The sequence below is a fragment of the Manis javanica genome, chromosome 8 (genome assembly GCF_040802235.1).
Source record: "Manis javanica isolate MJ-LG chromosome 8, MJ_LKY, whole genome shotgun sequence".
NCBI classification, from domain to species: domain Eukaryota; kingdom Metazoa; phylum Chordata; class Mammalia; order Pholidota; family Manidae; genus Manis; species Manis javanica.
The window spans coordinates 62,593,370-62,608,102 of NC_133163.1; the positions used below are offsets into that span (position 1 = coordinate 62,593,370).

At 34.1% G+C, this 14,733-nt stretch overlaps 1 protein-coding gene across 7 annotated transcripts in view; it reads left to right on the forward strand.

Moving 5' to 3' along the window:
* RALGAPA1 (Ral GTPase activating protein catalytic subunit alpha 1) overlaps positions 1–14,733 on the forward strand; it is a 266,532-nt gene that overhangs the window by 58,833 nt on the left and 192,966 nt on the right. For all 7 annotated transcript variants that reach the window (XM_073211346.1, XM_073211345.1, XM_073211347.1 and 4 more), the window contains 2 exons: positions 4,136–4,333; positions 7,586–7,723. In XM_073211346.1, coding sequence (XP_073067447.1) covers positions 4,136–4,333; positions 7,586–7,723 — 336 coding nt within the window. The remainder of the gene's footprint in view (positions 1–4,135; positions 4,334–7,585; positions 7,724–14,733) is intronic.

The following is a 14,733-nucleotide window of genomic DNA, read 5'->3' on the forward strand; positions in this document are numbered from 1 at the left end:
AGTTTTTGTTTTTTTTTAACATCCTGGTTAGTTAGTAACCTTTGTGTTTCGTGTGTAGCCGTCATTGGTGTCAGCTTTATATATAGAACACTGAGCTGTGTCTCCTCTCTGTATAGGTGGCCATTTAAACCAAAACTCTCTAGGCTGTCCATGGCAGCAGGTAGCAGCTTAATTGCTCATTTACCTCTCTGGATTAATAATTTAATTTTGTTATAGACTCAAAATATCCTTGCAAGCTGAGCCATTCATTTAAAAAGGCATATTATATTTTTATGTGACAGTTTTTAGGTGTTCTGTGCAGGAATGTTCTAGGATATATTTATGATGTTGATGGGAACTAAAGTACTCTTAGATGTTATTCTTACTCAAACAAATTGTTTTTTGAAAGGGATTTTTGAGGTAAAACTTAAGGAAAAGTAAATTTTAGGATGGTGGGCTATAGATGAACCATTCATATTTTGGGCTAATGAACCATTCATATTTGGGCTAATGAACCATTCATATTTTGAAAAGGAGTTAGTTTTCTAAGATTAGAGTGTAGTAGGACATCTGTTTTTACATGCTTAATACTGATGATAAATTTACAAAATTGGGAACTTGTGAAATAGTATCTTTCCTTATTTTGAAGGTTCATATCTTCCATATTATGTAGTATAGACAAAAATATTCCATTAATTATTGGGTGTTTGGGCTTATAATGGTTTTGCTCTTAGTAATCTAGCTACAGCTCAAGTTCTACAGGTAAATAAGTCTAGTAGAAGTAAACTTTACTTTTCATTTTCAACTTATTCCATCCTCATAGCCTTTACACTTACTGGTTTCCCTTTCTGAACTTTTGTCCTTCAACCTTCTTCACTCTTTCCTTACACTTTCCCCCTTCTCTTTTCACGGGGCTACTCAACCTTTAGATCACAGCTTCAGTGGACTCCAGCGAAGCCTTCCATGATTACCCTCACACACCTACCACCCACAGACAGATGCACCTGCATGCATACACACACAGACACACACTCACACACATATAGAAAGTACCTTTTTTTATGATATTTTTGAAAACTACTCTTTTCATATCTTTCCTGAGTTTTATAATTATTTTAAAAATTATTTAATTTCTTGCTACCCTCCCTGAATACTTCTTTAGTTTATTCATCATCGTATAATTAGTGCCAGGCATAGAATAGGCATATTGAGTGCTAGGTGTTTTGTCAGTGCTAGCTGAGGATTAGCATGTATTTCTAGAAGCTAAGTCTTGAGATAATTTGTTATACAGCTGATGTTTTTTTAGGGCTGTGTAATGATTGTGAGTTCTATCTCAGATTAAGATATTCATATTGCTATGTGTCTTTAAAACAGAGACAGCTATAAAGCATAAATGCCTAAATTATTTGGTGATAAAATTATTTTCCATATAAAGTTAATTTGCCATACCCAGAATAGGTTAAATGCACTCCAGGCATTACCCCCTATTTTATAAGGAAACCCCATATGCTTTATGTCATTAGTACTTGGAGGCTACATAGTGAGGAACCCTAATAATTTGATATGAGGTAAGTATAACATATCAGTAGTTTAGCCTGTAAGAGCACCAAAGATGTTTTATGTGTGTGTACATACACACACACACACACACATTTTTCCCAAAGTCACTGGAAGTTAGTAGATCCTATAGTATATATAGTCTGGGGCTCCTGAGAAGTTCCCAGGGCCAGTTCAGTTCCATAAGGTCAAAACTATTTTCATAGCAATACTAAGATTTTATTTACCTTTTCACCCTGATTCTTTCACAAATATACTGTGATGACATTTTACCAGAGATTACCTAATGTGCTACTGTATCACATTGAATGCAAAAGCAAGCAGATATGAGAATCCAACTGTCTTCTAATATTAACAAGATTTGCAAAAATGTGAAACAGTGTTACTTCTCTTATTTTGGAAAACATGCTATTCAAGTTAACATATAGTAGTTTGGGGTTCTGAGACCAAAATGCAAACCACTGCTTTAAGGAGACGGAAGTCTCCAGATCTGCTAAATTCTCCGTGTTTTTAATTTTATCTTAAAGAATTTGTCTGAGTTGGTTAATAATGGGAGGATATTAAAAGAATATCAGAGACCAAATGTTTTGTTAGTGTTTATTCACTGAAGAGCCTTAGCTGTAAGTAAATCAGATCCCATTAGCAAAGGCAATTATTAGATAATCATACCAGGTTATGCTACACTGATATCATTAAATACATATTTTTTAATCTTTTGTTTTGATTCCTCCTCTGTGTTGTTTTCTGATTATGATATACTTTTACTGTCATAGAATCATAAAACTGGAGATGGTTTCATGTAGGTCTGTCAGAAAATTTGCTAAGCATTTGGATTTAAATACTTTTTGATGATAATTTCCCTTATTAATTGATTATAATATAATTATATTATCAATTGATTATGAGTGGTGCTTCTTCATAGATGGACAAGGTATGATATGTGAATTTGAATATTCTGGTTTCTATTACAGTTATCTCTTACTGTAAATGCATAATTGACACTCTGGTTTTTATGCATAAGTTTTTGGCTATGACTAATACCAAGCTTTCCTCAAGATCCGTATTTAGTGTGTTGGCAAAATTCAGATTTGGGGGCCTAAAAGGACAAAGGTTATATAAACTCTGGTCTTTAGTAAATCCATCGAGCCACTTGGGATATACTAGGACAATTTATGTAATAATATCTTAAGTCTAGAGATTACTAATAATGTTTAAATTAATAAACTTTATTTTTTAGAGCCTCTTTAGGTTCACAGAAAAATTGAGCAGAAAATACAGAGTTCCCATGCTCATTTTTTGAATAAGTTAATTTTTCACTATCTGAGACTAGAACTTCTTTGAGATTATTTGATTCTTTTTTAAACCTTTTAAAAAGGAAGCCTGAACTGTTGCTACAGTTGTAAATAGTCTTGGAGCAGATAGTGATGATCAAAATCATGCCATTGACTGTTAAGCTGCTAGAATATGAGAATGAATTTGAGAATGGGTTTGTTAGATGAAGGAAGGTAGCAAGTAATGTAGTTTGCTAGGGAATCAATCATAGTAAATAAATAAAAAGAATAATATCAAACAACCATAAATACCCTGTTGATATTACATACTAACTTTTTCATCACTATCTTGGAAAGCTGATTTTCTTTGGCTGGCTTGTTTTATTCAGGTGAAATAAAGTCATCGACCCCATGATTATTTATAAAAACACCAACTGATAACTCTCAAGTAGAAGGTGGCAGGCTTTAGGTGAATGTCTGATGACTTTGAGAGTTGAAATTAATAAGCAGTGTTTGTAAAGACAAAAAGGAATTTAATTCCATTTCTATTTGTAAATAAAAATACAGTGAAAATGTTAACAAATGGACATGTTTGAGGAAAACACTTGGGGCAGTGAGATTGAGTGTTATTACTGTTTTATTTTTGCATGTCTGAATTGTATAAGAATTTTTTTTTGCTGTGAATATGTAGTATTTTTGTGATGAGGAAAATATCTACTTTTTAAAAAATTAAGGCAACTCAGAAAGCACCTAAAGGATAGATTAACTCTAAGACACTCCTTTTAATTTTCTAAGTATTTTGCCTTGTTATTTAACACATATAACTTTATTATATGTAAAATGAAATAAGAAAAGTATGTTTTCTTTACATGCTTAGAAAAGCTAAGGTGCCTGTTACATGAGGTTTTATTCTTGGAATTAGATTAAATTTCTCTTTTTTAATTAAAACATTTTATCACTTTAATAGTAGTCTAAAAAACCAATAATATTAAGTTAAAAGATGTGATTTATTATGAAAAGTTGCATTTACATTGAGCTTTGTAGAAGCACAACTATTTCATGAAACAAGGAATATTTTCATTCTGAGGTAGTACAATTGAAGCAAATCTTTGCTCCTTGCACTTGAAATCAGTATCTATCTACCAAAAGCATTTCTATCTCAATGTATTTACAAATTACTTGGAGACAAAAGGCTTTTTCCAACAATGTATCGGTTGACTTTAAGAATCATTTATATCTCACATTTCATAACAAGATAGAAATGTATGTAGTATTGGTGTGGCAAAGTAAAAGATACTATTATCTCTATTCTCTCATTTTTTCACTAGGCATTTTTATTACCAATTTGTGAAGCAGCAGCTATGAGAAAAGTGGTAAAAGTATATCAAGAATGGATTCAGCAAGAGGAAAAACCTTTGTTCATGCAAGAGCCTGAAGAAATTGTGATCTCTTCTTCAGACTTACCTTGTGTTGACAATGTCACAGACCATGATACTTCAATAGAAGAAGGAGAAAAGAGAGAAGAGGTAAATAGTAAGATTTAATATAAGTTTAATAGATTAGATTTTCATATGTTGTAATAATGTGTTATAAATTTACTTACTAAATGGGAAGGTTAAAAATGTACTTTTGGTATATTTTTCAGTTGAGGTAATTTAACAGTTACCTCTGTGCCCTATATCAAAGCTCTTTGATGTCACAGCTTTTAAAAATTAATATTGAGGGTGTATACTGATTCTTTAAGTCATTGTCTGATGAAAATTAGATGCTATTACAAAAGATGTAATATTTCAAACTGTGGTACAAGATAAAAACGGATGTTGTACTATAGACTTCTTAAAGTGATTACCAAACTACAATTCCCCTACTGACTTCCTTATTTCAGGAGTGGGTACTCAGCACAAACCAGAGTATTTTGAATTCTTTCTCAGAAGTTTTTGTACTAGAGCTGATTGAAGAATTAAAAACATCCTGACCTGCTAAATAAGATGGTCTGTGATAAGAATGACTGAAGTTTATTAATAGAGGGGAAAAGATGAGCCAAGAGAGAGTAAAAGTGGAATTTGACAGTTGCTAGTTCCATTTATTCCTTAAGCCTGAATGAATTCTTATCCTTTGGCTGTTTAACCCTTGTCACAGGTCAGATTCTCATCAAAAAGTTGCAATCTGGTATTGACAAATATCTTAGCTAAGTCTAATAGAGCCATTTGATAATGTTTATTCACCTTAGTAGTTAATTTAACCTCATCAGTGCAGTTTATTAGGATATTAACATATGAATAGCCCACATTCTACAGGGATTCATTGAATCAATATTTATGTGTGTGTGTGTATGAAAGAGGGAGAGAGAGAGAGATGTAGAGCATCCTTACCTTCTAAGAAGGAGAAAAAGGTTACCAAAAAATATAATTCAAGTAAGTATAATTAACTGTAAATTATGAAATAATATTCTCAGTTCTGTTCGTCATGCACTAATAAAAATATCCAATTTTTGCACCAAGCTAGAAAATAAACCTAAATAATTATTCCCCCCCATTTTTTGTCATGCACTTATACCTCAGTACTTAGTCTATCCTGTGTCATTTACTATCCTTGAATAAAAATAACAGATAGTATAACCTTATCTGCATACGTAATTATATAACAAATAGTGGAAATGGGGGAGGGAGGCTACAAATGCAGTGTGATACAGCTGTGTTGTATAGGTGTGTTCTTTTGGTTGCTCAAATAATCTAGTCAGTGTTGCCAGGGATATTTCAAAGTGCCAGCAACTTTTCCTAATGGCTTGAACTAAAAACAAAAAAATATTCATGAATTTATTTATACTTCTGATAAATTCAGTATATGTAAAAATCACTTAAAATTTGGTGTTAATTATAAAATGGAGTTAAGTTACAGATTCAGATAATTATAAATGGTTTTTTTATTCACAGTCTGTGAGACATTTGAAAGACATGGAATATAAGACAGTTTGTATATTTGCAGACAGCCATGCACCTAATATATGTTCAGCATTCCCTGGGCTCATCCCATGAAGTCCCAGTAGTATTCTTAATTTTTGTGACAACAGAACACTCTCACAAATTTGTCCTGTAAGTGCCTGTAAAACAGGGTAATGCCCACATTGAGAACCAGTGTTAGAGGTATAAACACAAAAAGGCATAGTTTCTACCTTCAAATAACTTAAGGTTTAACAAGAAGACAAACATGCAAAGTAAGTATTATAAAACAATATTATTGCTGTGATCCAAGAGTGTGAAAGAGGGAATACCTGACTCTGCTTAGGGTAGGCTTCATGGAGAATATAGTGTGGAATGAAGAGCAGGTAACAAAGGGGTAAAGAGCCACACAGTGTGAGTAGTGTCTATGAAGATGTGAGAGACTCTACAAGTATTTGTATTTGGCTGCAGCTAAGAGCAGGCAGGAGAGTGGTAGGAAATATGAGATAGGCAAGAATTAGAGTTGGCTCAGTAAGTTTTATGCCATTGTAATGGACTCTGATTACATTCTAGACACTGGAAAGCCTTTGAAAGATTATAAATAGAAGAATGGCACAGATAGTCATGTATTTCAAAAGGATCATACCAAGCCCAGAATGGAAGATAGATTGGAAGCCAGTCTGGAAGCAAGGAGACTAGTTAGGAAGTATTAGTGGAATTCAGAAGGGAGATGTTAATTACCTGATACAGGACAGTGACACTCACAGTGGGAATATAAAGGGGAAGGCAGATATATGAGCTCCTCTGGTGGTAAAATCAATATGCCTTAATAAATAGGCTGAGAGAAATGAGGAACAGGGAGGTGTTCCATAGTTCTTTGTTTTGCAATCAGGGTAGTTGCATTCACACATGAACAGGAATAAAAGTGCAATTTGATGGTAGTAGCAAAGGTGACTGGAGGGGTTGGTATGAATGGGGAGGGCATGGTTAATAAGCTTTATTTAAAATATCTTGAGTTTGAGGTGCTTTTGGGTCATTCAGGAAGAACTATTCGGATGATACCTGATTATAGGGTTATGAAGCTAAAGAGAAATGTGTAGACTAAACTGTGATACGTTGTATTGGCTACTCAGAGCTGAGTTCCAGTACTTCTGGTAATGGCAGAGTAGTTTGTGTTAAACTAAACCTTCATATTAGAATTATTAGCTCTAGAGAAAATACTAAAAAAATAAAACGATTTGAAGATATTGGTGAATAACCAAAAGCAGAAAGAAACTAGAGAGAAATTTGAGTGGCTTTGCACCTGAGAGAACTCCCTAGTCTGCAAGGCTTAGCAGCTAAAACTCAAGCAGAAAGCTGCAGTCTTAATGATTTGAAGTACAAGCATTCTATTTTTGGATAACAGAAATTTTACTGCTCTCAAGTAGGATACATAGAAGTGATATTCCAGTGCTTTATTGAGCTTATTTGAGTTCTAGTGCTTATTTTAGGAAAAAAATAATCTCTTACAAAGCTATAAATAATGTAATCCTATTCTTCAGTGTGTAAGTGTGAGGAGGGGAGGTTTGTACATCAGATATGTAGAAAAATGTCTCTGTATCTGAAATGGTATTATCTCTGGTTCTTAATGGGTGATTTTTTACTCTGTGTTTTTGTCATTGAGAACTTTTTTTTTTACAGTGATCATACATTGCTTTTATAATCAAATAAGACATCTATTTTGTAAAGATGCTTAGCAGTAGTAGGACCCCAAAATTTCCAGTTTACTTCTTTAGTTTACTGAGTTCTTGCAGCATTCTTCATTAATGGAATATTAAAAACTGGATATTTTTGCTTCAGGAAAATGGGACCAGTATTGCTGATCATGTTCGTAATTCCACCTGGACGAAAAATGGCACTTACCAAGATATTCTTCATAATGCCTCTGAAGAAGCTACAGAACAAAATATACGAGCTGGTGCTCAGGCAGTTTTGCAGGTGGATCACTTTTAATGGTCATTAGATATTTCAAATATATAGTTTAGTAGTTCCATGTAGAATATTATTTTTAAATATATTCACCACCCACTTTGTAAATTATCATTATGCCATATTAATTTTGTTTTTTCCTTAACTTTTACTTTGTAATGTATTGATATTTTTCTAGACAGTTTTAACATCTATATAAATTGTGTCATGGTGTACTGTGATCTGCAACTTACTTTTTGCCTGAACCATTTATGTTTTTGAGATTTGTTATTGATACATAGCCATAGTTCATTTAACTACTTTGTGCTACTGCAGTTTATGGTTATTTCACATGTTATTTATTCATTTTTCTGTTGATGGTTTTTTAAGTTGTTTCCAGTTTCTCACTATTCCAGAAATGCTATATTGAGCATTCTTATGTATGGGTGGGGTTTTTTTTGTTTTTTTGTTTGCATATATGGGAGAATTTCCTTAGGATACATACCAAGAAGTGGAATTACTGGGTTGGAGGATTTGTACATATCAGCATTACTTTACTGTTATTGCCGAATTGTTTTCTAACATGGTTAGAATAATTTACATTTCCTCCAGTAGTGTTTGTGAGTTCTCATTTCCTTGTATCTTATCCATTACTTATACAGTCAGATTTTAATTTTTGCTGTATTATATGTGTAAAATATTACTACATTTTAAACAATTTGTGTTTCTCTGTTTTAATTTGCTTTTCCTTCATCACTACTGAAATTGAGCATCTTTTCTCATATGAATTGCCTGTTCACATTGTTTTTCCATTTTTCTGCTGGGGTGTTTGTCTTTTTATTTTTTAATTGATTTGTAGGAATTCATTATATTCATTTTTAAAATCAGATTCTTGCCAAGGCCATTGTTGACCTTGACTGTCTCCACATTGTTAAATGAAATGGACATTTTTCAATCCTAATCTTACAGACTTGTCAAGAGCATTTTACAGGGTAGATCATTCATCCTCCGTTGAAACCCTTCTTCACTTGGCCTGAAGAATAGCATACTCTTCTGTTTTTCTCCATACTCATTTGTCATTTCTCAGATTTTTTTATGGTTTTTTCCTTATCTCCCTGACCATTTAATGTTGAAGTTTCCAGGAATCAGTTCTTGGATTTCTTTTCTACTTATACTTATTCTTTTGTTGATATCATTTATTCCTGTGGCTTTACATAACATCTATATATGGCAACTTATACACTTTGTCTGTAGTCTGAGATCTCTCATCTAGACTCAAGATTCTTGAACTCAAATATTCAAATGCCATGTTGGCATCTTCACTTGGACGTATAAGAGATATCTCAAATTTGTTACATCTAAAATTTGGCTTCTCACCTTGCTTGATAAACGTGCTCTTCTTGCAGTTTTCCTCATTTCATTTCATGATAGCTCTGCTTTCCAGTTGCTCAGGCCCTCTTGCTTCCTGTCTTTTTTTTTAAATCTTACATCTAATTTGACAGCAAATTTTGTCAACCTTCAAAATGTATGCAGAATCTGACTATTATTCAGCAGTCACACTACCTCTTGTGTGCAGGCCTCCTTAAACTTTCATCTGGACTATTGCAGTAAAATTCTGTGTAGTGTACTTGTTTCTGCTCTTGCCCACTCATCCATCACCCTGGTATATTCGCAACACAGTAGCCACAGGGATCCTATAAAATAAAAGTTAATAGATCATGCCATTTTTCTGCTCAGAACCCTCTGGTTGCTTTCCTTACCACTAAGCCTAAAAGCAAAAGTCTTTCTAATGATCTATAAGGCTTTAATCATTGCTTCTCAGTGTGGTCCATAGACTAGTGCTGGTCCTAGTTTCTAAATTAGAAAAGTGATTTAGAGAAAGTTTACAAACTTAAGTCACTTACTATGTCTTGATTCTGATAAAAAAATTTGGGTTTGTATTTTCTCAGTCTTTTTTCATGTCCTTTCCCTATTTGTTCACTTCTTTATTGTATGTTACAAAAGGATTGATTGGTCTGTAAAAGATGAGGGGGGGAAAATCTGTTCTTTTATCACCAACAATGTGAGAAGCTCTGCTCCACATGCTCTGGCTCTTCTCAACATCATCTCTCACTGCTTTCCCCCTTCTTCAGTTCTCTCTATGGTCTTTGCTGTTTTTCAGACACTCTAGTAAGGCTCTCTCCCCTCAGATCCTTTAAACTTGCCTTTTTCCTTTTTGTTTTCAAAAATTCAGTTTTGTCGTTCCATTTTGGTTTAGTCATATTTATTTAATTCTACACTCCCCCACCGTCCACTTCCTTTTGTGCTTACTGGGTTCCCCGGGACAATGAGTGAAAGTCTTGTTCTTGGTATTAGGCAGTACATGTCAAGGTTTTAGCCTTTTGTTGTTCTTGTTTTTTAGCAGTACTTCTCAGGTTCAATTACTTTTATAACATTTGCTATAGTTCTTGATAAATGCTCATTTTCAAATTAAGGAATTTTACCTTTTTTCTTAAGTTGCTGAATTTTTTTTTAAATACTGTTGAAGGCTTTTTCTGCATACATTATGCTGATCATACTTTTCCATTTTAATCTGTTGATAGTGTATATTATATTAATAGAATGTCCTGCCAATTGCTATTATTTTTTCCAAGGATTTTGTCTATATGCTCATAATTCATATTGGTCTCTTATTTACATTTCTTATATAGACCTCTGTTTTTGCTAACAGGACTACAGTTTTACAAAAATATATTGGGTAGTTTTCCTCCTTTTTTGTCCCTGAAGCAGCTTGTGTAAAATAGTGGTTGTTTTCCATGAAGGTTGGGCAAACTTTGCCTGTAAAGCTATCTAGGCCTGATGTTCAGGAATGGGTAAGGGAGACTTTGATCACCAGTTCACTTTCTTTCATGGTATTTATGTATGTACATATATTCTATTTCTTCTAAATCAGTTGGCAGTTTATGTTTTCTCTACAAAGTAATCCATTTTATTACATTTTCAATTTTACTGGCATACAGTTACCCACTGAACAATCATTATAAACTTCTGTACTGGAAACATAGTTATGTTCTTCCTTTTTTTCCCCTTATACTGTTAAAAGCTATGTTTATTTATCATTTTCCTACAGGGCAGGACCTGCTTATTTATTTGTTTTTTCTTAAGGTATCATTGATATACACTCTTATGAAGGTTTCACATTAAAAAAACAATGTGGTTACTGCATTCACCCATATTATCAAGTCCTCCTGGCCATACCCCATTGCAGTCACTGCGTATCAGTGTAGTAAGATGCCAGAGTCACTACTTGTTTTTTTTGTGCTACACTGTCTTCCCCATAATCCTTCACACACACCATGTGTACTAAACATAATACCCCTCAATCCCCTTCTCCCTCCCTTCCCACTCACCCTCCCCCACCCCTCTCCTTTAGTAACCACTACTCCCTTCTTGGAGTTTGTGAGTCTGCCACTGTTTTGTTCCTTCAGTTTTGCTGAAGGGAAATCATTTGGTATTTGTCTTTCCCTGCATCACTGACTTCACTAAGCATAATACACTTGAATCCATGTTGTTGCAAATGGTAGGGTTTGTTTGTTTCTTATGGCTGAAGAGTATTTCATTGTGTATATATACCACTTCTTCTTTATTAATTCATCTACTGATGGACACTTACATTGCTTCCATATCTTGGTTATTGTAAATAATGCTACAGTAAACATAGGGATGCATATATCTTTTTGAATCTGAGAAATTGTTTTCTTTGGGTAAAGTCCTAGGAGTGGAATTCCCAGATCAAATGGTATTTCTGTTTTTAGTTTTTTGAGGAACTTCCATATTGCTTTCCACAGTGGTTGAACTATTTTACATTCCTACCAGCAGTGTTGGAGGGTTCCCCTTTCTCCACAGCCTCGCCAACATTTGTTGTTGTTTGTCTTTTGGATAGTGGTCAGCCTAACTGGTGTGAGGTGATATCTCATTGTGGTTTTAATTTGCATGTCTCTCATGATTAGTGATGTGGAGCATCTTTTCATGTGCCTGTTGGCCATCTGAATTTCTTCTTCGGAGAAGTGTCTATTCAGATTCTCTTCCCATTTTGTATTTGGATTATTTGCTTTTTGTTTGTTGAGGTGAGTGTGCTCTTTATATATTTTGGATGTCAACCCCTTATGAGATGTCATTTATGAATATATTCTCCCATACTATAGGATACCTTTTTCTTTGACTGATGGTGTCCTTTTCTGTACAGAGCTTTTTAGTTTGATATAGTTCCACTTGTTCATTTTATTTCCCTTGCCCATGGAGATACGTTCATGAAGAAGTTGCTCATGTTTATGTCCAAGAGAGTTTTGCCTCTGTTTTTTTCAAAGAGTTTTATAGTTTCATGACTTACATTCAGGTCTTTGAACCATTTCAAGTTTACTTTTGTGTATTGAGTTAGGCAGTAATCCAGTTTCATTCTCTTACGTATAGCTGTCAGTTTTGCCAACACCAGTTGTTGAAGAGGCTGTCATTTCCCCATTGTATGTCTATGGCTCCTTTATTGTATGTTAATTGACCATATATGCTTAGATTAATATCTGGACTCGCTATTCTGTTCCACTGGTCTATGGGTCTGGTCTGTCCTTGTGCCAATACCAAATTTTCTTGATTACTGTGGCTTTGTAGTAGTGCTTGAAGTTGAGAAGCAAGATCCCCCTGGCTTTATTCTTCCTTCTCAGGATTGCTTTGGCTTTTTGGGGTCTTTTGTTATTCCATATGAACTTTATAACTATTTGCTCCAGTTGTCTGAAGAGTGCTGTCAGAATTTTGATAGGGATTGCTTTGAATCTGTAGATTGCTTTAGGCAGGATGGTCATTTTGACAATACTAATTCTTCCTAGCCAAGAAGCATGGGATGAATTTCCATTTATTAGTGTTGTTTTTAATTTCTCTTCAGAGTGTCTTGTAGATTTCAGGGTATAGGTCTTTCACTTCCTTGGTTAGGTTTATTCCTAGGTACTTTATTCTTTTTGATGCAATTGTGAATGGAATTGTTTTCCTGATTTCTCTTTCTGCTAGTTCATCGTTAGTGTATAGGAATGGAACAGATTTCTGTGTATTCATTTTGTATCCTGGAATGTTGCTGAATTCAGATATTAGGTCTAGTAGTTTTGGAGTGGATTCTTTATGGTTTTTTATGTACAGTATCATGTCATCTGCAAACAGTGACAGTTTAGCTTCTTCTTTACCAATCTGGATGCCTTCTTTTTGTTGTCTGATTGCTGTGGGTAGGACTGCCAATCCTATGTTAAATAAAAGCGTGGTGAGTGGGCATCCTTGTCTTGGTCTCGATCTTAGAGGAAAAGCTTTCAGCTTCTCACTGTTAAGTATGATGTTGGTTGTGGGTTTGTCATATAGGGCCTTTATTATGTTGAGGTACTTGTTTTTATCATGAATGGATGTTGAATTTTGTCAAATGCTTTTTCAGCATCTATGGAGATGATCGTGTGTTTTTTGTCCTTCTTTTTGTTGATGTGGTACATGATGTTGATGGATTTTTGAATATTGTGCCATCCTTGCATCCCTGGAATAAATCCTACTTGATCATGATGGATGATCTTTTTGATGTATTTTTGAATTCAGTCTACTAATATTTTGTTGAGTATTTTTGCCTCTATGTTCATCAGGGATATTGGTCTGTAATTTTCTTTTTTTGTGTTTTCTTTGCCTCGGTTTGGTATTAGAATGATGTTGGTGTCATAGAATGAGTTTGGTACTATTCCCTCCCCTTCTACTTTTTGGAAAACTTTGAGGAGGATGGGTATTAGGTCTTCACTAAGTAAATGTTTGATAAAATTCAGCAGTGAAGCCATCTGGTCCAGGTGTTTTGTTCTTAGGTAGTGTTTTGATTACCAGTTCAATATTATTGCTGATAATTGGTCTGTTCAGATTTTCTCTTTCTTCCTTGGTCATCCTTGGAAGGTTTTATTTTTCTGGACAGTTGTCCATAGGTTATCAAGTTTGTTTGCATATAATTTTTACAGTATTCTCTCATAATTCTTTGTATATCTGTGGTGTCCATAATGATTTTTCCTTTCTCATTTCTGATTCTGTTTACATGTGTAGACTCTCTCTTTTTTCTTAATAAGTCTGGCTACGGGTTTATCTATTTTGTTTATTTTCTTGAAGAACCAGCTCCTGCTTTTAATGATTCTTTCTGTTGTTTTATTCTTCTTGATATTATTTATTTCTACTCTAATCTTTATTATGTCCCTCCTTTTACTGACTTTGGGCCTCATTTCTTCTTCTTTTTTAATTTTGTTAATTGTGAGTTCAGAGTGTTCATATGGGAATATTCTTCTTTGCTGAGGTAGGCCTGTATTGCAGTATACTTCCCTCTTAGCATGGCCTTCGCTGCATCCCACAGATTTTGCATTGTTGAATTATTGCTGTCATTTGTCTCCATATATTGCCTAATCTCTGGTTTTATTTAGTCATTGATGCTTTGATTATTTTGGAGCATGTTGTTAAGCTTCCATATGTTTGTGGGCTTTCTCGTTTTCTGTGCATAATTTTTTCTAGTTTCATACCTTTGTGGTCTGGGAAGCTGATTGGTACCATTTCAGTCTTTTTCAATGTACTGAGACTCTTTGTGGCTTAGTATATGGTGTATTCCTGAAAATGTCCCACGTGCCCTTGAGAGGAATGTGTATCCTGCTTTTGGGTGGAGTGTTCTGTAGATGTCTGTTAGGTCCATCTGTTCTAATGTGTTGTTCAGTACCTCTCTCTCTACTTATTTTCTGTTTGATTCATCTGTTTTTTGGAGTGAATGGTGTATTGAATTTTCCTAAAATGAATGCATTGCATTCTGCTTTCCCCTTTAATTCCATTAGTATTTGTTTCATATATGTAGGTGCTCTGGTGTGGGAGTGCATATATATTTATAATGGTTATGTTCTCTTGTTGAGTTGACCACTTCTTCATTATGTAATGTCCTACTTTGTCTCTTGTTACTTTCTTTGTTTTGAAGTCTATTTTGTCTGATACAAGTACTGCAACTCCTGCTTTTTTTCCCGTATTAG